This window comes from Choloepus didactylus, chromosome 1 (genome assembly GCF_015220235.1).
Source record: "Choloepus didactylus isolate mChoDid1 chromosome 1, mChoDid1.pri, whole genome shotgun sequence".
Classification (NCBI taxonomy): domain Eukaryota; kingdom Metazoa; phylum Chordata; class Mammalia; order Pilosa; family Megalonychidae; genus Choloepus; species Choloepus didactylus.
This window is the reverse complement of record NC_051307.1, coordinates 160,339,936-160,367,651: the sequence shown is the minus strand read 5'-3', so window position 1 is coordinate 160,367,651 and position 27,716 is coordinate 160,339,936. Positions and strand designations below refer to the sequence as shown.

Genomic DNA, 27,716 nt, shown 5'->3' with positions numbered 1-27,716 from the left:
ATTGTAAAAGGAATTTTTTGGTTCTGATTATTGACTGTTCTGTAAAGTCAGAGCATTATTAACAGCATAATTTAGAATTTTGAGAGTTGGAAAGATTTAGATATCATATAGTCCAACCTTCTACCCAATTCAGAAAATACAGAGAAATGTTTTATTGAAATTCATTCTTAGAAAAGATGTTAAAGAGCAGAACAGTAAAATAGAGGTAATTTTTCTTTCTCTACACTATCTAATTTGGTATTTCTTGCAGTATGATCTCTGACCCATTATGGTCTGTGGTTGTTTATTAGGTGGTTCACAGAAGTTTTATGATTTCAGAATGAAAAGCCATGAAATGATTTTGTTAACATATAGTTAGAATTTTTCTAGAAATTCTATTATGTTGTTAATAATTGTTGAACTAAAAGGACTACCTTGGGCAATTAACAGGATGCAATTAATTATCTCTGCTGACATATTTACATGGTATTTGCATATTATTGTTATATTTGTTAGATAAACACTTTGCTGCTAGTATTGTGAATCCATTGCTCAGAAGTCTCTAAAGTGAAAAAACTTGCAATGAAATTAGAGTTAATATGGCAACTCAAAACACCATCTTGACATAAATAGTAAAGAAGATCCAATCGAGAATATAGAATATGACTCTGTATGTACTAAGGCAAGTGAATCTGCTGTTGTGATAATCTCATAATAGCACCCCAAAAGAGGAAAGTGCAAGTAAAAAGTATAACAATGACTATCTAGAAATAGAAGTTTATAGGACTGGTTATCTCTTCTCCCCAGGGCTTTTTCTAGTATGAAACTTGGTCAAATAATGGCATGAAGTCATTGAAACTTTTGCATTATTTCAGAGTACTATGTGTTTTTCTTAAACAAATGGAAAGTAAGGCCGTCTAGTATGAAATTAATTCATTTTTTTCTTAAAGGCAGCAAAGAGACCAAAATACAGAAGCACCATTCTCTATCTTGTTCATGGCAAAAACAGACAAGGGCACACTATTTCTACGAAACCTATAAAAATCAGCCTAAGACATATATCTCAGAGAAAAAGCGAAATTATTTCATCATATGACCCTACCGAATGTCATATGATCTCAGTGGCATACAGTATAGAAGAACAGTTATATATTGTGTTCACATGTGCTAGTTATTCATTTATTTTACTTGACATTGGAAGAAACTGTTGGCAGAGTACAACTCAAATATTAGCTTATGTGGGGTACATATATGATGAGAAAAGTTAGACAGGTTCTGTTTTCTGTTTATCACTGAAAATGTATGTTACTGGAAAAGACTTTTTATTTTGTTAATTATTTTGTCAACTGGCCTTTAGACTGGAAAGACAGAGCACTTTTTTGCTAAAATACAACAAAGAAGGCCATTAGTGCCAAGTAAGAAATTGTACTTAAAGCAAGTCCATATTCTCCTTTATCCGCAGAGAAGACTTGGCAATCAGAAATATGCCTCTTGATATTGAATTATTTTTGACAGGCTAATGAATATGAAAATTGGAAATACTCAGCAAATTGTAGTCCTTGAGTATGCAGTTTAATATGCTGTGGAAAGAAATTGCCAGTTCATAGAGGCTCTGCTTATACAAACTGGCATATACTGTCTTTTGAGGAAAGAGGACCTTATATGAGTTTTTGAAGTAAGTGATGAGATTTACAATACTTCTTTATGACATTGGGGCTGACAATAAATATATTTATGTGATTTGCTTGGATGATGTCTTTGTGATATATTCAGTATCTTGATTGGCCCAAATCTATCACTTCAGGCTAAAATTTCATGATTTTTATTGTTGAGGGCAGGATACTGGGATTTCCTAAGCAGACTAAGCTGGTGTAGAGACTGCTCATCACTAAGAGCTTAACTCTTTCCCCTTGAAGACTTTTCTTCTTGACAGAAAGAAATCATTATTATTGGGTACATTTTTTAAAGAAAATTCAAATTCTGCAAAAGACTGTGAAGAAATACTTTTCAGAGCCAGATGTAACCAAAGAGTGGATCATCCATTCATCACTCCCTGCCAAGTAGATGAGCCAGGCTTCTAGTATTTGCATGTGTTCATGGCCTTAGCATCTGCACTCAAGTCACCCAGAGTGAGAAATCTGTAACTTTTGTGTTTGCATTTGATCTAGTCAAAAACTGTCTGATGGAGCCATCAAGCACTTATTTCCATTCCTGGTGACCTATAATTGTGAATTAGAAGTTTCTAATTTAGTAGATATTTTTAAATATGTTTTAATTTCTTTTAAATTGTGGTTAATTTTTCCTAAAACTGGTAGAGAGGTTAGAAAAAAACTGTAACGTAAAATCAGCAGTCACATGCGCTCACCACTAGGTGGTGACATTACCTGGGTAAGCTAAAATGCTGTATCAGTACTGTGGGAAACCAACAAATTTGCTGAAGTGGAGCTACTGAAAAAGGAGATTTAGTCCATGAGAAAATGGAATTCAGGTACTTTTTTTGTAGTCTTAGATAAGTAGGTTAGCAGAAGCTAAAAATAGGAAATGCCTAGCAAACTGCAAATTTTTAAAATTCTGTCAAAAAGAACAAAGAAGAGAATAAAATTAGAAGCAAATATAAATCAGAAATATTTTATAATTTTAATTGTAACAACTTCTATAAATAATAGAAAATATTTGAGGAGTATCTAAATATATAAAATTTAGACAGACGGGAAACAGATTTTAAAATAAATTTACCTTCAAATCAAAAAATCAGTGTAAAATTTAATGCTCAACAAAGAAAAATTTGGTTTAATAGTATACTGAAATTGACTCTAACCTGAGAAAAGGGACATGGAATTACAATAAATGAGATCTTAATGTTTATTTTCATATATATAATTTCTATACTAAAAATCCTCCATCTTTTTTTTACATGAACTTCTGCCAGGCTAGTGCTGAGAATACAGTGTTGGGTAAGATACATTCTCTGCCTTCAAGGACCTCAGGGTCTAAGAGGTTGGGGCCAGTAGAGAAATTAGGCACCAGCTCGTTCCATCCCCCACCCCACCCCACCCCCATTGCAGGAATCCTGTCAACTTCTTCCTCACACTTGTGAAAAGAAACTTCATTACTTCATAGACAACCCACTATTTCATAGGGCTATTTTTAAGAAACTCTTTGTTCTAGTTTGCAAATGCTGCCGGAGTGCAAAACACCAGAGATGGATCGGCTTTTATAAAGGGGGTTTATTTGGTTACACAGTCACAGTCTTAAGGCCATAAAGTGTCCAAGGTAACACATCAGTAATCGTGTACCTTCACTGGAGGATGGCCAGTGGGATCCGGAAAACCTCTGTTAGCTGGGAACTCATGTGGCTGGCATCTGCTCCAAAGTTCTGGTTTCAAAATGGCTTTCTCCCAGGACATTCCTCTCTAGGCTACAGTTCCTCAAAAATGTCACTCTTAGTTGCACTTGGGGTATTTGTCCTCTCTTAGCTTCTCCGGAGTAAGAGTCTGCTTTCAACGGCTGTCATTAAACTGTCTCTCATCTGCAGCTCCTTTGCTTTCTTCAAAGTGTCCCTCTTGGCTATAGCAGCTTGTTCCTTTTGTGTGATCTTATATAGTGCTCCAGTAATTTAACTCAGACCCACACTGAATGGCGGGCCAACACCTCCATGGAAATTATCCAATCAAAGTCATCTCCCACAGTTGGGTGGGGCACATCTCCATGGAAACACTCAAAGAATTACAATCTAATTAACACTGAAAGGTCTGCCCACACAAGATTACATCAAAGATAATGGCATCTGGAGGGACACAATACATCCAAACTGACACACTCTTCCTTATATTGAAGCATTTCAGTATAAGGGCATTTCTATCCAGTATTTGTAATTCTGCTCTCTGGTGCAACTCAGAACAAATTCGCTTCTTCTTTCACCCAGTTGCCAGGCATTCAGATCATGATTACATCTACATGCTAGTCTTAATTTTACTCAAGACTAGCTGTTACTGTAATACTTAGTATCTTAGACTATTCCTTGTATGATTTAGTTATTATGACCTGGTTTTCAGACCTGTCAATATTTTTATTGCTCACCTCCAAACATACTCAAATTGCTCAATGTTTCTGATAGAATATGGCTCTTAGAATTGAACATAATTGTTATATGTTCTGTGAACATCACAGAATACCATGAAACTATTATCTTCTCTGACCTGATCGCTTTATTTTTATTTTTTCCCAATGATTTTGAATATAGTTACTGTTCCCTGTTTTATGTTTTCTGCACATTTTTACATGCATCCTATCTATATGCATCCTAGCAAATACTGATATATGTGAAATACTAATTAGAGCCTTTCCTTGGGTTGGCATTCATCTTCTATCTAAAACTCTAATAGAGTTATTGAACTAGCTATGAATCCAACCCATATTTCTCTATCACAAAGATAACATGAAAGTCTTCATTACACAGCCTTCAGTTCTCATTCATTTATCAACCAACTGTTTGAGCACCTGATATGTGCAGGGTACCATATCAGGCACTGAGATGCAAGTCAAATGAGGATCCCTTCGGGTTTGGAGGAGATGACAATCAGATGCACCAATGTTTAGAATGTAACCACAGGGTTAACTGAGGGAGGCTCAGTGGCAACAGGAGCACAGAAGACAGCTCCACCCCAGTCCCTGTTCTGGGGCTTCTTATAGACTATGTTACTTGAGCTAGATTCTGAGGGGTCAGAAGTAGTTAGCACTGATATCAGGGCTGGGGTGGGAAATGCTGGGCATTCATCCTGATGCTAATTTTTCCCTGTTCTGTTTGAGAATCACTCTCTTTGCTGAAGAATCCAGAAGCAGAATGGTGATTGAGTATCTCATGAAGCATACTCTTCAGGAAGGTGTCCAATGTTTCCCTTTTTTGTGGTTCTTGTACCAAAATAGCTTTTAAAAAGGATCTAACCTCTTCCATAATAAAACCACAGAGGATAAAGGATTTCTGTTTTGGTCAACTATCAAAGTCAAAGCCAAAGGACCTCCCCAGTCAAGATGGCGAGTGAGAAACTTCAGGTCTCCCTCCACCTACAGAAGCTTTGAACAGCCAGCAAAAACTGACAGAAACATCTTTCTCGAAGCTCCAGAAAACAATTAAAGGACTGCAGTAATAGGGAGAACTGAATCAAGAAAAAGGCCACTTAAAACTGGTAGGATCTTGTGGTGCCCTAGCTGGCCCCTCCCTATCCCTTCATTTGCTGCCTGGGGCAAGAGATTGCTGGCTGTAGCATATACAGTGCAGTGCCCGGGACCATGAGGACACTTTCCCAGGGTGTACTCATGTAAATGGGAGGATTCCAAGGGCCAAACATACAGGTCCAAGACAAGACTCAGAAAGAACCAAGGAGACACCTACACTTTGGTCTGGAGCTGTTCTCTAAACTCATTGTATGGAGAAGCCCTGAGGGATATCTCCCACACAGGTCTATCTGCAAAGATTGGGAAGGGTGTTTTCTTTTTTTCTTCCCTTTTCTTCTTCCCTCTTTTTTTTTTTTTCCCAAGCTTAAGGAATAGTCTAAATTCCAGCAATAACAAGTTAACATATCAAAATGCCCAGATTTGAGCAAATGGTTACAAAACATACAAAGAATACAAAGAAACAAGACGTGAAATCCCAGGCAAAGGAGAATATTAAAGCATTAGAAACCATCAAGGAAGAGGATCAAACCTGGGACATTCCAGACAAAGAATTTAAAACAATGGTCCTAAATATGCTGAAAGAGTTAAAGGAAAAGATGGACAAAGAACTAAAGGAAATCAGGAAAATGATTGGTGAACACAATGAGACTATTAATAGAGAGATGGAAATTAGGAAAAGGAAACAAAAAGAGCTGAAGATCACAGTAACAGAAATTTAAAATTCCCTTGAGGGGTTCAACAACAGATTGGAAATGGAAGAAGAAAGAATCAGTGAACTTGAAGATAAGACAATTGAATTCATCCAGTCTGAGAAGCAAAAAGAGGAAAGAATGAAGGAACATGAAAAAAGCCTAAGGAACCTGTGGAACACCATCGAACATACCAATATATGCACTGCAAGAGTCCCAGAAGGAGAAAAAACAAAGGGGCATAGAGACTACTCAAAGACATAAAGGATGAAAACTTCCCAAATTTAACAAAAGACATGAATATACAAGATGCTCAATGAATTCCAAATAGGAAAAACCCAAATAGACCCATACCACACCATCCTATAATCAAACTCTTGAATGCCAAAATAAAGAGAATTCTGAAAGCTGCAAGAGAGAAGCAGCTTGTCACATTGTGATGGTTAGGTTCATGTTTCAACTTGATTAGGTGATGATGTCTAGTTGTTTGGTCAAGCAAGCACTGGCCTGATTATTACTGTGAGAACACTTTGTGGGCAAATTGTCAGTAAGTTGATTACATCTGTGACTGATCTACAATCAATGGCCAAGATTGCCTTCAACAATGAGAGAAGTCTCATCCAATCAGATGAAGGCTTTAAAAGAAGTGATTATTTCAGTAGTCAGAAGAGAGAGTTTCCGTCTCTACTTCAGCCAGCCAGCTTCTACTTTGAATTCATCAAAAGCCTTGTTCTAGTTTGCTAATGCTGCGGAATGCAAAACACCAGAGATGGATTGGCTTTTATAAAAAGGGGGTTTATTTGGCTATACAGTTACAGTCTTAAGGCCATAAAGTGTCCAAGGTAACACATCAGTAATCAGGTACCTTCACTGGAGGATGGCAAATGGCATCCGGAAAACCTCTGTTAGCTGGGAAGGCATGTGGCTGGCATCTGCTCCAAATTCTGGTTTCAAAATGGCTTTCTCCCAGGATGTTCCTCTCTAGCAAGCTTGCTCCTCTTCAAAACGTCACTCACAGCTGCACTGAGTTCCATCTCCTTGAGCCAGCACGTTCACATGGCTCCACTGATCAAGGCCCACCCTGAATGGGCGGGGCCACGCCTCCATGGAAATATCCCATCAGTTATCATCCACAGTTGGGTGGGGCGCATCTCCATGCAAACAACCTAATTCAAACGTTCCAACTTAATCCCCACTATTCTGTCTGCCCCACAAGATTGCATCAAAGAATATGGCTTTTTCTGGGGGACATAATACATTCAAACCGGCACAAGCCTTCATCACAGTTCCCAGCTTGTGGCCTGCCCTACACAATTTGGACTTGCCCATCCCCACAGTCACATGGGGACAATTATTATAAAAATCTTACAGTATTTGCAGATATCTCCTGTCAGTTCTGTTTCTCTAGAGAACCCTAACTAATACAGATTTCGGTACCAGAAAAGTGGGATGCTGCTATTGCAAAGACCAAAAATGTGGAAACAGCTTTGGAGTTGGTTAATGGGTAGAAGAGAGGCTGGAAGAATTGTGAGCTGTTTGATAGAAAAGGCTTAGATTGCTTTGAAGAGACTATTGGTAGAAATATGGACACTAAAGTTACTTCTGATGAGGCCTTAGAAATGATGAATGTGTTTTTGGAAACTGGAGGAAAGGTGACCCTTATTTTTACAGTGGCAGAGATCTTGGCAAAAATGAGTTCTGATGTTGAATGGAAGGCAGAATTTGAAAGCGATGAGCTTGGATTTAGCTGAGGAGATTTCCAAACAAGTATGGAAAGTGCACCCTTGGTTTTGCTTGCAGCTTATAGTAAAATGCAAGAAGAAAGGGATAAGCTGAGAGCTGAACTCTTGAGCACAAAGAAAACCAGAAACTGATGGTTTTGAAAATTCTATGCTTCCCAAAAGCAAGTCCCCAGAGAATAGTGCCCCATGTGAGGATTTAACTGAATGTGGAATCAGTCAGCCATTTCACTCCAAGTCAGGATTGGAAATGCAGTTATCCAGAAAGGATTTGCGGAAAGTTCTTTTGTCTGATGGTTTGTCTGATGGGGTACTACATGCAAAACTGACAAGCTTTTTGAGAGATCTGTATGAACAGAACCACTGACAGCCTGAACTAAAAGGGACAGAAAGGGGACAGATCAAAGGAAAAATCATTTCAAAGGCAGGACTATGGAAGCTGAGGTCTGAACAAAGGGTGAGTATGTCCTGGAGCTTGGAGAAGGTGGGCCTTCCACCTCATGGTTCAGAAAGAGTGCTTCCACTCCAGTCTCAGAGTGGATGGAGTATATTCCCTGGGGATTGTGGAGAGTCTGGTCACTACCCCCACTGTTCTGAGAGGATTGAGCCTGTGTCCCTGATAATGCAGCGAGTCTGGCCATCGCCCCAATGTTTGAAGAGTGTGGAGCCTTCACCTCAGTGTTTGGGGAGAGCATGGAAAGGGGTGAGGCTGTGCAAGCACTTGGAAAGAGTGGGGGTGCTTCTTTATCAGGTCTAGAAGACAAAACATCCTTCCACAGATGACTCTCAAACCTTGAAGTCTACTGGAGTATCCCCTGCAGGGTTTCAGGAATTGTTTGGGACTCATGACCCCTGTTTTCCTTCTTATTTCTCCCTATGGGAACAAGAGTGTTTATCCTTTGCCTGTCCCTCCTTTGCATATTAGAAGCAGGTAACTTCTCTAGGTTTCACAGGCCCACAGACAAGGGGGGAATTGTGCCCCAGGACAGACGACACCTATAACCGATATGAATAAGACTTTGTACTTAGTATTCTTACTGAAATGACTTAAAGTTTTTGGGGATACTGTGATGGGATAAATGTATTTTGCATGTAGAAAGAACATGTTTTTTTTTATAGTCCAGAAGGTGGAATGTGGTGGTTTGAAACTGTTTGTACCCCATAAAAAACACGTTCTTAAATCTGATCCATTCCTGTGAGTGTAAACCCACTGTAAGTAGGACTTGATGATGAGGCTACTTCACCTAAGGTATACCCACCTCATTCAGGATGAGTCTTAATCTTCTTACTGGAGTCCTTTATAAATGGAATGAATACAGAGATAGAGAAGAAGCCACAGAAGCAAGAAGCTGAAAGCAGTAAAACCTGGAAGAGAAGGAAGACCAGCAGAAACTGGCATGTGCTTTATCATGTGGCAGAGGAGCCAGGGGTCTTGGGCAACCAGCCTGGAGGTACAAAGCATCGCTGTGATGATGCCTTGATTTGGACATTTTCAAGGCCTCAAACAGTAAGCTACTAAATTCCCATCTTTTAAGGCCACACATTTCGTGGTATTTGCTTTAAGCAGCCTGGGAAACTAAAACATACATACAAGGGAGCCTCAGTAAGATTAAGTGCCCATTTCTCGTAAAAAACCATGGAAGCAAGGAGGCAATGAGATGACATATTTAACATGCTGAAAGCAAAAACTGCAAACAAAAATTTTGTATGTACCACACTAATGCAAGATGTTATTGATAGGGTGATATAGGGTAACTCTTTATTTTGGGCATGATTTTTCTGTAAACTCACAACTTTTGTAATAAAAAAATAGAATTAATAGAATTCTATATCTGGCAAAACTGAAATTGTCTTTCAAACTGGGGGAGGGATTGAGACATTCCTATATAAATAAAAACTGAGGGACTTCACCACTAGACTGGCCTTATAAGAAATGCTGAATGGAGTTCTGCAGGTTGAAAGGAAAGGACACTAGACTATTGACTAATGCCACGTGAAGAAATAAAGATCTCTGGTAAAGATAATGACATGGGTAAATATAAATACCAGAATTATTGTATTTATGGTTTGTAACTCCACTTTTTACTTCCTACAGGATCTAAAAGGCAAATGCATAAAATGTTATGGTAAATCAATGGTTTGGGACTCATAATATTTAAATATGTAATTTGTGACAAGAACTTCATAATGGTGGGGGGGGACAGAGGGAGGTAGGAACACAATTTATGTATGCTATTGAAGTAAGTTGATGTCAGGACAGATAAGGTTGTTACAGATTAAGGATGTTAAATTTAAGCTCCAAGCTAACCACAAAGAAAATATCAGATAATATGCAAGTTTATAGAGACAGAAATTAGAGTCAGGTTGCCAGGGGTGAGAGTAGGGGGAATGAGGAGTTGAAGCAAAATGAGTGTAGGTTTTCTTTTTGGGTGAAGGGAAAGTTCTAGTAACAGAAGGCAGTGAGGGAACTGCAACATTGTGGATGTGATTAATGACACTGAATTGCTGTGCTTGGGAGTGTTGGGATGGGAAGATTTATGTTGTATAAATGTTTCCACAAAGAAAGAAAGAAGGAGAAGCTAGGAGATAATGACAATTAAATGCAGTACATGGTACTGGACAGGATCTAAGAATGGAGGAGAAAAGGTTCAAAAAGACATTATTGGACATAAAAAATTGGAATATAGAATATAAGCTTTATATTGATAAAAGAAAAACTTTATCTCAGTTTTATTGAGGGATTCATGAATCAAGCAGCATCCTATTCGGAAAGTAGAAGGACGCTCTTCCAGTGGGGTGGAAAGGAGAAGCTCATATAGAGCAAATGTAGTAGAAGCATGTGAGGAAATGTTCTGATTGGCTGATATTAAGTTTCTGGTTTACTTGGGGTGGGGGATGCATCTTACAAAGTAGGAGCAGGTAGTTAGCTATTAGGAATGAGGAAGTTAGCAGCTGATAACTGATGGGCTTTATTTCAAGTTGGTTTTCTGGGAAAACCAGGCATTTACAGGAAATAGAAAACTAGCTTAGACTTTTCATTTTGCTGACATGGGGCTTTGCATGGGTGCCTTCATGCTGGGCTTACTAGATTTTCTTTATCAAAATCAGTGTTAAATTTCTTGAACCTGATAACTGCACTTAAATTGATTACGTACGTGAATAGCCTGTTCATAGGAAACGTACATAGACAAGTATTATATGATCAAGGAGTATGATGTGTGCAACCGACTCTCAAATGTTTAGAAGAAAGCTGGGTGGATGGATGGATGGGTGGATGGATAGAAGAAAGGGAAGGAGGGAGGGAGGGAGGAAGGAAGGAAAGAAGGAAGTAGCAAAGGTGGGAAAATGTTAAAATTGGTGGATCTGGGTATCTGGGCATGGGGTATGTTGGAGTTCTATGTTATTATTTTTGCAGCTGTCTTATACGTTTGAAATTATTTAAAAATAAAGTTTTAAAATAAATTTTTAAAAATCAGCACCAAAGTACCAAAAAAGCTGCTTTAATTGCCCTTCTTACCATTGCTTCCTTTTGGAGAAAAAATTAGTGGGTCAAGGGGAAATTAATTGGGTGGGAATAACCCCAGGTAAAATTAAGGATGCACTGTGGGCTCTGCCTGCAGGAGTGCAGCCTCTGTCTTCCTTCTCCTATCCTCCCCCACACCACAGAAAACCACCCCTACCCTCTTCTCAGCACGTTGGTCCCAGCCCCTCCTCTCTCACCCTATCCGGGGTCTTCTCCAGAGGCTCACTTCTGCTAAACTCAGTAAAACACTAGCTAATATCAAAGGTATTCAGACCTAAGTAAGGACATAGGGATATAAATTATCCCAGATGTATTTGAGTTTCTATAGATAACTCTGGAAGACCAAAAGTCTCCAGGACTCCAAAGAATGAGGTTACAATAAACAGTTATGCCCTCTTGAACCATATCATCTATGCAGCCATTCTTCTGACCGATTGTTAAGCCCACCCAACACTTCATTTGTCTTCCCAAAATGTCCCGCTCGATATGCACTACATGAATCAGGCATCACTGTAAGGTGAAAAGTAAATAAAGAAAATACCGTTTAGGCAGATGGGAAATGCAGACTTGTGAGCAGAGAATAACTTTCTATTCTTCTCAGAAATATAGAGGTAGATTCGAAATAGAGAGATTCAAAAATATAGTATTAATTTTTACTAGTAATTAAATTTGACATAATCGATAAACCCCAAATCAGCTTAGTTCAAAGTACTTTTGTAAGGTGGCCTTTGGTAAAGTAATAACCTTTAATGTTTTTATTTGGTTTTGTTGTCCCTCTTGAACCAGGTGATTCAACGAATATTCTACACAGTCAACAGATCTTGGAGTGGAAAGATCACTTCGACAGAGATTAGAAAAAGCAACTTTCTCCAAGTATGCCTCTAGTTGGAATTCAGATATAAAGTGCAATTTAAATAATATTCTTATTTACTTCACTTAACAAATATTTGAGTACTCTCTGTAAGCAGAGCACTGCCACTACTCTTAGTTATTAAGCACTTATCCAGTACCTACAGCAGGGCACTGGGATGTGGGGGGACCAGAGGAATAACAAGGGATCTCTGCCCTGAGAAGTGTACAGACACTATGTGCAGAGAAGGCCTCACTAAAGGACTGGCATATGATCTTGGCCTTGGTGTATATCAAGCGTTTTCCAAGAAAAGAAAATCAGAAGAAAGGGGAATTCCAGATAGAGGAAACAACATAAGCAAAGGCCCACAGCATGGAAGTGTCATGTTCAAGAACTGCTAAACAGTCTCAAGTGGCTAAAGAACAGGCTGCATGGAGAGAGTGACCAAAAATGAGGCTGGAGTGGTGAGCTGGGGCCAGGTTAGGAAGGGCCTTGCAGAAGAAATGTGCCAAGGAATTCAGATTTGATTCTTTCAAATGACTCTCAACAATGACTCTTTATCCAGCTCCTACTGAGGGAAAGTATTCAAAATTCCTTTTAAGAAAAAATACATTTCATTCAATTATTTTATATATTTTACCAAATGAAAGAAATTAGAAAGTATTGACCACTAGTGGGAGCCTTATACTGAAGTAATCTTCAAGCCTGATTGTTTAAGCATCTGTAAACCTAAAGAAAATAGATTTGTTCACCCTTGGTTAAAAGGAAATGAAATATATTCTTTTAAATGAATCATATACTTAATGAAACTTAGGCTTATAATACAATCTTACTTACTCTTTGACTTTTACAAATTTCATCTTGGACAGACAAGGTAAAATTAGCAGTACATGTTGGATGTATACAAACATTTTTTATTCTAACCTTGACAGTCATTATCACTGTCATTGTTAATATTTATTGAATACCTTAAGGCCACCTGGGCTCTCTATAGGTTCTATGGCATGGGTTAAGGTAGCAGTAAGTCCGTAAAAGAGGCCTAATACCTTAGGAATGATGATAATAATCCCTCATATTCTTGAAGCACGTTATAGTTTGTAGTTTCTGAATTTCCTGAATCATTATTATCCATATTTGTGTCGATTATTAAACTTAAGACTGTAATATGGTTGAATGACTTCTATAAGATCTCAAGAGTAAGGGTCTGAACTAGAAATAGAATTCAAATGTTCCGCTTCCTAGAACATGATTTATTTTCTCCTCCCTTTTCTTCCCTACTCTTCTCCTTAGTCTTCCTCTTAGAATATGAATACATGCTTGTAAAATATTCAAATAATATGAACACATCTACAGTAATAAGCATAAGTGTTATTTTTCTATCCCCCCCCCACCATTTCACTCCCTTTCCCAGAGGGAACCCACATTATCTGTGGTTGTATTCCTTATATATGTATATATGGTGTATATGGTTTTGTTTTATATGCTACCTTTTTGAGTTTTTAAACAAGTGGGATCATTTTCTTTACTGCATAATATTTTATTGCACTGACATACTGTAGTTAATGATATATTCCCCATTGATGGATAGTGAAGTTATTTTCAGATTTTCCCTATTGTAATGATACAATGAACTTCTGCTTTCCTCTTGGGTGTATATGAGTGAGAATTTCACTAGAATAGAACACTGGAGGGAAAATCCTGAATCAAATGATATGTGCATTTTAAATTTGATAGATCCTGTCAATTTACCCTCCTAAAAGTCTGTACCAGTTCATACCTCCACTTACATCCTTACCAGCAGCAGAAGGTATCTGTCCTTTTCATTTTGACAGTCCAGTAAGTGAAAATGATAACTTCTTGCTTCTTTTAATTTGTTTTATTGTAAGTTTTGCTTAATGCACTTTAAAGGACATTTTATAAAACATAACATTTTAAAAAGTTTGGAAAACAGAAGAAAAACCATATGTTATCACCCTAATACAACTAATATCATTTTGACCTGCATTCTTCCAGTCTCTGTCAAAGGCATATGTGGATTTTAGGATTTTTACATAGTTCTTAGTGTGTACAATCTTGTATCCTGTATTTTGCCGTTAACATCATGATTTTCCTTTGTTTCTTATGTATGTAGACTTGATAATTTTTACTGGCTATAAAATCTCCCAGTGAGTAGATTTACCATATTTAATAATTTATGTTGTTTTCAGTTTGCCAAAGCATTTTGGTTTCCTAATGTTTAAAATTTCAAAAATAATTTTTCATCAGATTAATACATTTACATTATGAAATAATCTTTTTTGTCTCATAATGCTTTTCACCTTAAATTCCATTTTATTTTCTATTCATAGATACATTTTCTTTTTGTTAATACTTGGCTGGTATATCTTTGTCCACCCTTTTTTAAAAAACAAAAACTTTCTTTTTTTATTTTATTTTACACTTATGTCTTATGGACAGCATACCAGCTAGATACGCTTTCTGGGTTTGCTTTTGTTTCTCAATCTGAAACTCTTTTAACAGGGATATTTAACTCACTCACCTTCATTGTGATTATTGATATATCCGATCTTGTTTTTGCCATCTCATTTTGTTTTTTCAGTTTCCTAAGCTGCTTTAATGGTTTCTTTTATTTTCTCTGAATTTTTCATTTCTAAAAATGTCTTCGTCTGTCTGTCCACTTATATGATAATTTGGGTAATTATAAAACTCTGGACTAAAAAGTCGTTGGTTCTGGAGCACACATTGAGTCAGAGGAGACCCAGGTTTACTTCAGCTCAGGGCCCTGCACCTCCACCCTGTGCCTCGTATACGCGGCCACCATGCATCATATCTACAGTCAAAAGTAGATATGTCTTTCCAGCCTTTATGGTGAGCTTGATTTCATTACAAAACCAAAGCATTTATGTGGGTGCCAACCCTTCATAATATACTGCTCATGTAACTTCGAAAAGTTAAAAGCAATTCATGGCCATGTAACTTGGCTGTTATCTAACTGTGCTTGCCAATGAGGGACCTCTGATAGGCTGTGTTCCACTTGGTGATGGTCCTTCCCTTTCCTGCCTCTATGTGCTGCACAGCATCTGACGGTTCACTAAGCATATTAAAGCGCTCAGTAAATGCTTGTTGATTGATCAGCTGATTTAAAGTACGATGAGAGTGCCTGTTTTCCTAGGTCCAAAAACAAGATTCTAAATTCAATTTTAAAAAAAGAAAAGATTGACTAGACTTTACAATGGCAAAGCTGTTTTTTCATAATTTTAAAATAAATTAATCCTTCTGTTCATACATTTCAGACTCTGGCCCTTTTGGAAGAAGAAGAAGATATAAACCAAATCACAGATTACTTCTCCTATGAACATTTCTATGTTATTTATTGTAAATTCTGGGAGCTAGATAGTGATCATGACCTCTATATCAGCCAGACCGATCTATCTCGATACAATGACCAGGGTGAGTGATTCTACAGATGCTAAGATGTAACTATTTTTTTAAATGTCAGGAGTTATAGTAATTGCCCTCACTCATTATTGAGGAATTCCTTTTTCTTAATTTGTATATCTAATTAAGTCCTCTTTACAGGGCCAAGAATTTTCAAGTGGGGGTAAGCAAAGACAATTTTATTTTTCTTTTTAGAAGCCAGGTGTAAGAGAAGGGGTTTGGAAGCAAATAAAGAATTACAGTCTTAATTTTGATAAGGGGAAGTCTTCATGCAGTTGTGCATTTTCTGATGATGAACTGAATAAGATCCACACTTCTGCAAAGTTTATTTGAGAGATAATATATATGCACCTTTGGAAACGTCTCCGTTTATTAGTATTTCTGTAAAATTTTGAGGATGAAAATACTGTTTCTAACTTGCCAAGTTTTTTTTCTCAAGGACTCATAAAATCTTTCTTTTTGGAATTTAGTTCCAGAAAAGTTTTTCTCTGCAGATAAATTTTGTGTGCTTTCTTTTGTCAGATACTAACAGTTACATGTCACAAGATGTTGCCCTATTTGCTTCATTTTTGCCAGTAGTAAACTTAGAACCTCTTGTCTTACTGATTTAATATTCCTAAGAACCAAAATACATTGATTCATTCTTCTCTCATGAGATTGTCCCTGTTCTGCCCTTTTGTCTTTTGAGGTACTGTTGATTTTTAAAATCAGCCTTTATTTAGCCTTTTAGAGGTAGCAGAGTACAAATCTTTAATCAATGTGTTGAATTTTGCTTCTCTTATTTGGTATATCTGTGAATAATGATAAGTATTTTAAGAAAAGGCTCAGTGTATATGTCATACTTCATAGTGCTTTGTATATTTAAGAAACAGAGTTCTATCTTTTAAATTCTTGGGTGCCAGACAGTCATCTGTGGGAAATTACTCAAAAGTACTTATTTGATAACCAAGATGTTAGTGTTGTAACCTCCGTTTCCCAAGTAGTCATAACCAACTTCTCACCAGAATAGCACAGAGATGGAGATATTCATAGGGGTGTCAGGTCAGCTTTATTGGCTAGGTACCTTCCCATTATTAGAAAGTAGATCAACTGTATAACATGAACTAGCTTCTGAAGATCATACATGACTCTGTGCTCTAAAGCTCCCTCTGTGGCTGGCATGTTTCATGATCATGGTTCTTAAGTCCCAAAATACTGTATATGCTCACATTACAACTCATTGTAGGTGTGTTAATGGTATGAAATTGTCCAGAAAAGCAGGCATCTGGGCCTGCAAAATGAAAAAGCCACTGAAACCCTTGTATGTACTTAACCACCCACCAACCTGTCCTTAATTTATAGGACAAGACCTTCTGTTTTAGGAGGCTAAACCTTTTTATGAGTTCAGGTGACTTTTGCTTTGGAATTAAATATCCTTGCATTTCCTGTACAGCCCTCTTTTTTTTCTACCTAGCACAAATTATTAACCTCATAAACCAATGCTCAACGAAATAGTGTGTGTCATTGCCTGGGGCACTTGTTAAAAGTACAGTCTTGCCCTCACCCCATTCCCAGGTCTGAATTTCCCAGGCATCTCCTTTTTTTCCTTTTTTAAATTAAACCAATGCCGTTGGTTATTCTGAACCCACAATGAGGTATGCTAATGTTGATTCTCTAGCATCTATCATTAGTCTTTTTTGTCAAAAAAGCAACATACTATCTTAAAATATAATTGTCTCTCTCTTTGAATAATACTTACTGATGGAATTTCTAAAAATCATATGTTATATCTTGTTATATCCTGGGCATTTATACAATGATAATATAAGAAAAGTATTCTTATGGTAAGTTTTGGTATCTCTTATAAAATTGCAGTTGAAAGCCTCATCCATTGTTTTACCCAGAGTCCATGATATTAAGAGCTACATAGTCAGTTCCCCCTTGAATTTAATGCTAGAATGAAATTTGTGTTATTTAAAGGAATTCCTCTTCTTGCTCTTACTGGATATCAAGTTGAATACAAATCCCATTCATTTTTGTCTTTTTTGTCAGGATGTTCAGAAGTTTGTGCTCAGCAGTACTAATATATCCTAGATGTCAGGCACATCAATTGGCCTGTTCTTTTTTTCAATTTTATATGCAGAGTAAGCCACCTCAAATTCTTACTTCCAAAAAGTATAATTTATATATAAGTAAAAATTTAACTATTCATATTCTCATCATGGAGAATTGTGGTTCAGCTTGGAAGCTACTGAAAATAAATTTGCCAAAATTATTGCCTTTATGGAGCATGTTTCTAACTAGTTCTGTAATTTGTTATTTACATTTAGCTTCATCCAACAGGATAATTGAAAGAATATTCTCTGGAGCAGTAACAAGGTAAGAAAAAGCATCTGAGGTTAAAAATAAGCTACAGGTAATATTGTAATGATCTCATTTTAACAAGACTTCTTCCATAATTCAGCAGCACTACTGGGTCAAAGAATACCCTATAAAACATAGTCATAGCTTAACAGTAATTCTTTAAAATAGGTAAAAGTCCCATATCTAAATATAGGTAACAGTATTTGATCCTGGTAATTATTTGCATTCAAATTAGAAATTAGAAACCAGATTTATTTTCTGTATATTTGCACATGCCTTCTGGTTTCACCCTCTAGGACTTTGAGAACAAGATCGGCCATAGAAGGTGGTGCTTTTATGTATTTTTTAAAAATAGTAATTACATTTCCAAAGAAGGATGTTGCCTTATTTCTTAGTCTGTCACTCTACTAAATTTATCCTAGCAATTGCTCAGCAAATTTTATAACCAGGAATTTTTTTTTTCCAGAGGAAAAACAGTACAAAAAGAGGGAAGAATGAGCTATGCCGATTTTGTCTGGTTTTTGATCTCAGAGGAAGACAAAAGGAACCCCACCAGGTATGACCCCTAAGTTTCCTTTGCCTAGATATGAAACACATGCGCAAAGCCTACAAAGTTATGATGCATCATTCTTTGTGAATTCTACTCGACCCTGGGGATGCCAAAGTGAATTAGACATAAACTCTGATCTCTTGGAGTTCTCAGTCTAGGAGAGGAGACAGGCACTGAATCCATTGTCACAGCTTATCAAGAGAGTGCTGATACCCACAGAAACATAGGCGAAGTGACATGTGAGCTGGCTCTGAAGGATAAGTAGAAATAGTAAGCATTGATAAGGAACGTAGGACTAGAGACTATGAATTTCTGTTGTTTCACAATCCTAATGGTTGAGCAGTACATTGGAAAGGGAGGAAAAAATTGCCAATTGTGGAAACTAGTATATAAGAGCACGTCTTCATTCTCTCATAGTTGACATCATTACTCTTTTCCTTGGCACATTCACAGTGTGCCTTGGTTTGTAGGTATGAATCTATGTGTCCATTTCTCCCCATTAGTCTGTCTCTTGTTTTAGCAAAAATCTAGGTCCCTCTTTTCTGTGAGACAGTGCCCTTCACACAGCGTGTGCTCAACACCAAGGGAGGGAGGGACTGATGTCCTTGCTACTTCACAAGTAACTGACTCAGGTGTCTTCACGTTGTTCAAGAAGTTATCTAAATGTTAGGTTATGCTGTTTTGAAATTATTGAAATAGAAATTAAAATAAGCTGTTTTTAGGGCTGCTTAAGCTTTTCTTTAATTGAAGTGAAATTCACATAACATAAAATTAGCCAACTTAAGGTAAACAGCTGGGTGATATTAGTACATTCACAATGTTGTGCAGCTACCACCTCTATCTGCTTCAGAAACATTTTCATCATCTTAAAAAAACACCTATACCCATTAAGCAATCACTCCCTGTTTCTCCCTCCCCACAACCCTTGATAACCACCAGTCTGCTTTCTGTCTCTATCAAATTACCTATTCTGGACATTTAAATGGAATCATACGATGTGATCTTTTGTCTCCATCTTCTTTCACTTAACATCATGTTTTCAGGATTCATACATGTTGTAGCATGTGTTAGTGCTTCATTGCTTTTTTTTTTTTAACATGTTTTTGTTTTTATAATTTTTATTGTGGTAACATGTATACAACATAAAATTTCCCATTTTAACTACTTTCAGGTGTACAATAGAGTGGGGTTAATTACATTCACAGTATGCTACCATCACCACCATCCATTACCAAAACTTTCATTACCCTAAACAGAAATTCTGTACCACTTAAGCATTAACTCCCCATTCCCCATCCTCATCCTTATCCTTGCCCCTGATAACCCTGTTTTCTAATTTCTGACTCTATGAATTTGCATTTTTCTAATCATTTCATATAAATGAAATCACACAATATTTGTCTTTCTGCATCTCACTTATTTCATTCACCATAATGTCTTCAGAGTTCATCTGTGTTGGAGCATGTATTAGAACTTCATCCTTTTTATAGCTGAAGAATATTCCCCTGTATGTATATATCACATTTTGTTTATTCATTCGTTGATGGGACGCTCTGGTTGCCTCTGCCTTTTGGCTATTGTGAATAATGCTGCTGTGCACATTAGTGTGCAAATTTCTGTTCAAATCCCTGCTTTCAATTCCTTTGGGTGTGTACCCAGAAGTGGGATTGCTGGGTCATATGGTAATTCTATACTTAACATTCTGAGCAACTGCCAAACTGTTTCCCACAGAAGCTACCATTGTACATTCTCACCAGCAGTGCTCATGGGTTCCTATTTCTCCACATTCTTGCCAACACTATTTTTTTCTTTTGTTGTTTGTGCTCATGATATATAATCATTTTAATACACTCTTGGATTCCATTTGAAAGTGTTTTGTTGAATATTTTTGTATCTCTATTCATAAGGGAAATCAGTATGTAATTTTCTTTTCTTGTGTTATCTTTATCTCACTTTGGTATTAGGATGATGTTGGCCTGATGGGTTAGGAAGCCTTCCTGTCACTTCAATTTTTTGGAAGAGTTTGAGCAGGATTGGTGTTAATTCGTGTTTGAATATTTGGTATAATATTCACCAGTGAAGCCATCTGATTCTGGGCTTTTCTTTGTTGGGACATTTTTTATTATTGATATAATCTCTTTGTTATTGGTGATGAGGTCTTCTGTTTCTCCTTGATTCAGTTTACATAATTTGTGTGTTACTAGGGATTTGTCCATTTTATCTGTGTTATCTAATGTGTTGATGTACAATTGTTAATAATATCCTCATACAATCCTTTTTATTTCTTTGAGGTCAGTAGTAATGCCCCCAATTTCATTTCTGATTTTAGTCATTTGCATCTCCTCTCTTTTTTACTTTGTCAGTCTAACAAAAGGTTAGTAAATTTTATTGATATTTTCAAGAACCAGCTTTGGGTTTCATTGATTCTCACTATTATTTTTCCATTCTTTATTTCATTTATCTCTGCTCTAATCTTTGATATTCCCTTCCTTCTGCTACCTTTGGGTTTAATTTGCTCATCTTTTATAGTTCCTCCAGATGTGAGGTTAGGTTACAAATTTGACATCTTTCTTTTTGAATGTTGACTTTTAGATCTATAAATTTCCCTCACAGCACTGACTCTGCTGCATCCCATAAGTTGTTGTATGTTGCTTTTTCATTTTTATTCATTGCAAGATATTTCCTCATTTCTCTGGTAACTTCTTCTTTGACCCATTGGTTGTTTTAAAGTATATCGTTTAATTTCCACATATTTCTGAATTTTCCAGTTCTTGCTCAGTTTCTTGATTTCCAGTTTCATTCCATTGTGATCAGAGAAGATCCTTTGTATGATTTCAATCTTTTAAAATATATGGAGACTTGTTTTGCGACCTAATTAATGATCCATGTACACTAAAGAATGTATGTTCTGCTATTGTTGGGTGAGGTGTTCTGTGTATTCGATTATGAACATGTGGTTTGTTATATTGTTCAAGTCCTGTTTTCTTCCTGATCTTCTATCTAGATGTTCTTTCTATTATTGAAAGTGGTGTATTGAAGTCTCCAACTATTATCATAGAACTACTTATCTCTCCTTTCCAGTCTGTCAGGATTTGATTTATATATCTTGGAACTCTGTTGTTAGATGCATATGTATTTAAAATTGTTGTATCTTCTTGTTTAATTGATCCTTTTATAATATATAGTGTCTTTTTTGTCTCTTGTCAGTTTTGACTTCAGGTCTATTTTATCTGATGTAAGTGTAGCCACCCCAGCTCTCTTGTGGTTACTGTTTGCATGGAATACTTTTCCCATCCTTTCACTTTCAACCTGCTTGTGTCTTTGAATTTAATGTGAGTTTCATAAACAGACTAAAGGTAGGTTCTGCTTTTTTATCAGTTTTGCCAATCTCTTTTGTCTGGAGAGTTTAATCCATTTATACTTAAAGTAATTATGATAATGGAGAACTTCCTTCTGCCATATGGCTATTGGTTCTTATAAATCTTATACCCTTTTTTTTTTAAAGCAGTTTTATTCTCACACCGTACAATCTGTACAACATGTATAATCAGTGGCTCTCAGTATAATCAGAGTTGTGCTTTCATCCTCACAATCAATTTTAGAACATTTTCATTCCTCCAAAATTGAAAACCCCATATCCCTTATACTCCCCTATTATTGACACTTAGCATTGATATGGTACCTTTGTTACAATTGATGGAAGAATATTATAATATTATTGTTAACTGTAGTCCATAGTTTGCATTAGGTGAGCTTTTTTCCCCATATTCCACCCGATTATTAAGACTTTGTAATAGTGACATACATTTGTTCTAATTCATGGAAGAACATCCTTGTATTTGTTGTATTAACCACCTTCATTGTTCACACAGGGTTCACCATGTTTTACAGTCCCATGTTTCATCCTCCAGCTTTTCTACTGATGACACACATGACTCTAAACTTTCCCTTTCAACCACAGTCACATACACAATTCATTGCTATTAATTGCACACTCAGTAATGTGCTACCATCACTTCTATCCATTTCCAAACATTTACAGTCAACCTTATTAAAAATTCTGCACAAATTATGTATCAGCTCCCCATTCTCTACCCTCATTCTATTATGGTAACCTATATTCTAGATACTAACTCAATGAGTTTGCTCATTATTTTTAGTTCATATTAGTGAGATCATACAATATTTGTCCTTTTTTGTCTGGATTATTTCCTCAAAGTTCATCCATGTTGTCACATGCATCGGGACTTCATTTTTTCTTACAGCTGAATAATATTCCATCATATGTATAACACATTTTGCTTATCCATTCATCAGTTGGTGGACACTTGGGTTGTTTCCATCTTTTTGTAATTGTGAATAGTGCTGCTGTGAACATTGCTGTGAAAATGTCTGTCTGTATTCCTGCATTCAGTTCTTCTGAGTATACCTAGTAGCAGAATTGCCACATCATGTGGCAGTTCTATACTTAGCTTCCTGAAGATCTACCAAACTGTCTTCCAATGGGGCTATACCATTTTATATTCCCGTAAGCAGTGAATAAAAGTATCTATTTCTCCATATCCTCTCCAACACTTGTAGTTTTCTGTTTAATGACCATTCTAGTAAGTGAATTTCACTATTGAGTACAATGTTACCTGTGGGTTTTTCATATTTGCCCTTTATCATGTTGAGGAAGTTTACTTCTATTTCTCTCTTTCAAAGCGTTTTTATCAAGAAAAGATGCTGGATTTTGTCAAATGCCTTTCTCTGCGTCAATCGATATGATCATGTGGTTTTTTCCCTCTTCAGTTTGTTAATTTGGTGTATTACATTAATTGATTTTGTTGTGTTGAACCACCTTGCATACCTGGAATAAAACCCACTTGATCATGGTGTATAATTTTTTTAATGTGCTTTTGGATCAGATTTGTGGTTTTGATTTGCATTTCCCTAGTAACTAGTGATGTTTAGCATCATTTCATGTGCTTTTTAACCATTTGCATTTCTTCTTTGGAAAAATGTCTATTCACGTCTTTTGCCCATTTTTTAACCGGATTGTTTGTCTTTTTATTGTTGAGATGTAGGAATTGTTTATATATACTGGATATTAAACCTTTATGGGATACGTGGCTTCCAAATATTTTCTCCCACTGAGTAGGCTGCCTTTTCACCTTTATGATGAAGTCCATGAAGCACAAAAGTCTTCAGTTTTGAGGAGGTTCCATTTATCTATTTTTTCTTCTATTGTTTGTGCTTTGGGTATAAAGTCTAAGAAACCACTGCCTACCACAAGATCTTGAAGATGCTTCCCTACATTTTCTTTGGGGGGTTTTATAGTCTCGGCTCTTATATTTAGGTCTGTGATCCATTTTAAGTTAATTTTTGTACAGGGTTTGAGATAGGGGTCCTTTTTCATTCCTTTAGATATGGATATCCAGTTTTCCCAGCAACATTTCTTGAAGAGACTGTTCTGTCCCAGTGGAGTGGACTTGGAAGCCTTGTCAAAAATCAGTTGATCAAAAATGTGTGAGTGTATTTCTGAACTCTGAATTCAGTTCCATTGATCAATATGTCTATCTTTATGCCAGGACTATGCTTTGACCTTTGTAGCTTTGTAATGTTTTAAGTCTATTGTGAGTCCGCCAACTTTCTTCTTTTTCAAGAGGTTTTTGCTGTTTGGGGCTCCTTACCATTCCAAATAAATTTGATAATTGGCTTTTATGTTTCTTCAAAGTAGGCCATTGAAATTTTGATTGGGAGTTCACTGCTTCTGTAAATCAATTTGGGTGGAATTGATATCTGAACAATATTTAGCCTTCATTCTATGTATACAGAATGTCCTTCCATTTATTTAGGTCTTCTTTGATTTCTTTTAGCAATGATTTATGGTTTTCTGATTACAGTTCCTTTATATCCTTGGTGAAATTAATTCCTAGATATTTCATTCTTATAATTGCTATTATAAATGGAATTTTTTTCTTGATTTCCTCCTCTGATTGCTCATTATTAGTCTATAGAAACACTGCTGATTTTTGTGTGTTGATCTTGAATCCCACCACGTTGCTGAACTTGTTTATTAGGTCTAGTAGCACTGTTGATTTTTCAAGACTTTCTAAATATAGGATTATGTCATCTACAAATAGTGAAAGTTTTACTTCTTCCTTTCTGATTTCAATGCCTTTTATTTCTTTTCTTACCTAACTGCTCTAGCTAGAACTTCCAGCACAATGTTGAATGACAGTGGCAATAGTAAGCATCCTTGTCTTGTTCCCGATCTTAAAGGGAAATTTCACTATTGAGTACAATGTTACCTGTGGGTTTTTCATATTTGCCCTTTATCATGTTGAGGAAGTTTACTTCTATTTCTCTCTATCAAAGTGTTTTTATCAAGAAAAGATGCTGAATTTTGTCATATGCCTTTTTCTGCATCAATTGATATGATCATGTGGTTTTTTTCCTCTTCAATTTGTTAATTTGGTGTATTACATTAATTGGTTTTCTTATGTTGAACCACCTTGCATACCTGGAATAAAACCCACTTGATCATGGTGTATAATTTTTTTAATGTGCTTTTGGATCAGATTTGTGAGTTATTTTAATTGAGGATTTTTGCATCCCTGTTGATTAGAAAGATTTGCCTGTAATTTTCTTGTCTTGTATTTTTATCTGGCTTCAGTATTAGGGTGACGTTAGCTTCATAGAATATGTTAGGTAGTGTTCCCTTCTCTTCAGTTTTTTGGAAGAGTTTGAGCAGGATTGGTATTAATTCTGCTTGGAATGTTTGGTAGAATTCCCCTGTGAAGCCATCTGGTCCTGAGCTTTTCTTTGTTGGAAGGTTTTTGATGACTGATTCATTTTCTTTACTTGTGATTGGTTTGAGAACGTCTATTTCTTCTGGAGTCAGTGTGCATTGTTCTTGCATTTCTGGAGAATTGTCCCTTTCATTTAAGTTGTCAACTAGTTGTCTAGCTAGTTGACCAAAGATCTTATGGTCTTTTTTATATCAGTAGTAATGACCTCCCTCTCATTTCTAATTTTATTTATTTCCATCTTCTCTTTTTTTCTCTTTATCAGTCTAGCTAAGGGCTTGTCAGTTTTGTTGGTCTTCTCCAAAGCACTAACTTTTGGTTTTGTTGATTCTATTTTTTTGTGTTTTTTTTTTTTGGTCCTCAATTTCATTTATTTCTGCTTTAATCTTTGTTATTTCTTTCTTTCTGCTTGCTTTGGGATTAGTTTGATGTTCTTTTTCTGGTTCCTCCAGGTGTGCAGTTATATCTTTGATTTTAGCTCTTTATTCCTTTTTTAATAAAGGCATTTAGGGCTATAAATTCCTGTCTCAGCACTGCCTTTGCTGAATCCCATAAGGTTTGATATATTGAGTTCTCGTTTTCACTCTTTTTGAGATATTTATGGATTTCCCTTGCAATTTCTTCTTGACCCCTGTTCCAATTTGCTAATGCTGCCAGAATGCAAAATACCAGAAATGGATTGGCTTTTATAAAGGGGGTTTATTTGGTTACAGAGTTACAGTCTTAAGGCCATAAAGTGTCCAATAACAAGGTACCTTCACTGAAGGATGGCCATTGGTGTCCAGAAAAACCTCTGTTAGCTTGGAAGTCACATGGCTGGCATCCTCTTGCTCCCAGGTTGTGTTTCAAGATGGCATTCTCTAAAGTGTTGCTCTTGGGGCATTTTGTCCTCTCTCGGCTGCAGCTACTCTTCAAAATGTCACACTCAGTTGCTCTCCAAAATGTCACTCTTAGCTGCTCTGAGTTCCTTCTGTTTGTCAGCTTTTTATATGGTTCCAGTGATTTAATTCAGACCCACCCTGAATGGCTAGGGTAACACCTCCATGGAAATTATCCATTAAAGTCTTCACCCACAGTTGGGTGGGTCATATCTCCATGGAAACATCCAATCAAAAGGTCACACCCAAATCAAAAAGATTAATCAATCGGCCCCCACAAGATTGCATCAAAGAACATGGCTTTTTCTGGGGGACATAATATATATAAACCGGCACAACTGGGGAGCTTAATCCATTAACATTCACTCTTACTACTGTAAAGGTAGTACTTACTTCAACCATTTTATTCTTTGGCTTTTATATGTCACATATCCTATTTTTGTATGTCGTTTTTACTCTATAATCTTCATTTCTGCATTCTCCTCCAGGCCTCTCTCTCCTGTTTTTTCTTTTCATCATGCAGAACTCCTGATAGTATTTCTTGTAGGGCAGATCCCTTGTTAATGAACTCTCTCAGTTTCTATTATCTATATTATCTGTGAATATTTTAAACTCTCCCTCATTTTTGAAGGACATTTTTCTTGGATAGTCTTATTGAGTATGTGATTGATCGCTTTACTCTTACTGCTTTCAGAATTCTTTCTTTATCTTTGGCAATTGACAGTCTGATTAGTATGTATCTTGGAGTAGGTCCATTCAGATTTATTCTCTTTGGAGTACATTGCGCTTCTTGGATATGTATATTTATGTCTTTCATTAGAGTTAGGAAGATTTCAGCCATTATTTCCTCAGCTATTCTTTCTGCCGCTTTTCCCTTCTCTTCTCCTTCTGGGACACCCATGACACATATGTTTATGTGCTTCTTACTGTCATTCAATGTCCTGATCTCTGCTCATTTTTTCCCATTCTTTTCTCTATATGTTCTTTAGTCTGTTTGATTTTGGATGTTATGTCTTGTAAGTTGCTGATACTTTCTTCTGCCTGTTAAAATCTGCTGTTGTATGCCACTAGCATATTTTTCGTTCTGTTTTTTTTTTTTTTTTTTTGCATGCTTTCAAATTTTTCTTTATGCTCACTCAGTGTGCTGCTTTGAAGCTGTTATGTACCCAGAATAGGCTATGTTCTTTTAATCTAGTCCTGTGGGTGCAGACCTGTTGTGGATAGCACCTTTTGGTTACTTTATTTCAATTGAGATGTGACCCACTCTATTCAAGGTGGGTCTTGATCCTTTTACTGGAGTCCTTTATGAGAGGATAAAAGACCTAAAAAGCCTAGAAAGCTAAGAGAAAAAGCCCCTAGAGGAGCTGAGAGAGGAAGCCACTGAAGGGAGAAGCTGAAAGCAGTGAAACCCAGGAGAGAAGGACCAGACACCAGCCATGTGCCTTCTCATGTGGCAGAACTGTTCCAGATGCCAGCAGCCTTTCTTCAGAGAAGGTTGTGTCCTGTTAATGCCTTAATTTGGACCTTTTCACTGTCTTAGCACTGTAAATTTGTAATAAAATCCCCATTGTAAAAGCCAACCCATTTCTTGATATATTGCATTCTGGCAGCTTTAGCAAATCAAAACACCCAGTGTCGTCTTAATATCCTTTATCTCTTGAACCATATTTTCCCTCATCTCCTTGAATTGGTTTAGGAGCTTTGTTTGAACATCTTTGGTTAGTTGTTCCAAATTGTGTATCTCCTCCGCCTTTTTAATTT

The 27,716-nt window shown here is 36.6% G+C and overlaps 1 protein-coding gene across 5 annotated transcripts in view; it reads left to right on the top strand.

Moving 5' to 3' along the window:
• The window catches only part of PPP2R3A (protein phosphatase 2 regulatory subunit B''alpha), a 243,680-nt gene that overhangs the window by 147,548 nt on the left and 68,416 nt on the right, over positions 1 to 27,716 (top strand). For all 5 annotated transcript variants that reach the window (XM_037844535.1, XM_037844542.1, XM_037844529.1 and 2 more), the window contains 4 exons: positions 11,892 to 11,978; positions 15,249 to 15,405; positions 17,703 to 17,751; positions 18,203 to 18,292. In XM_037844535.1, the coding sequence (XP_037700463.1) occupies positions 11,892 to 11,978; positions 15,249 to 15,405; positions 17,703 to 17,751; positions 18,203 to 18,292 (383 nt within the window). The remainder of the gene's footprint in view (positions 1 to 11,891; positions 11,979 to 15,248; positions 15,406 to 17,702; positions 17,752 to 18,202; positions 18,293 to 27,716) is intronic.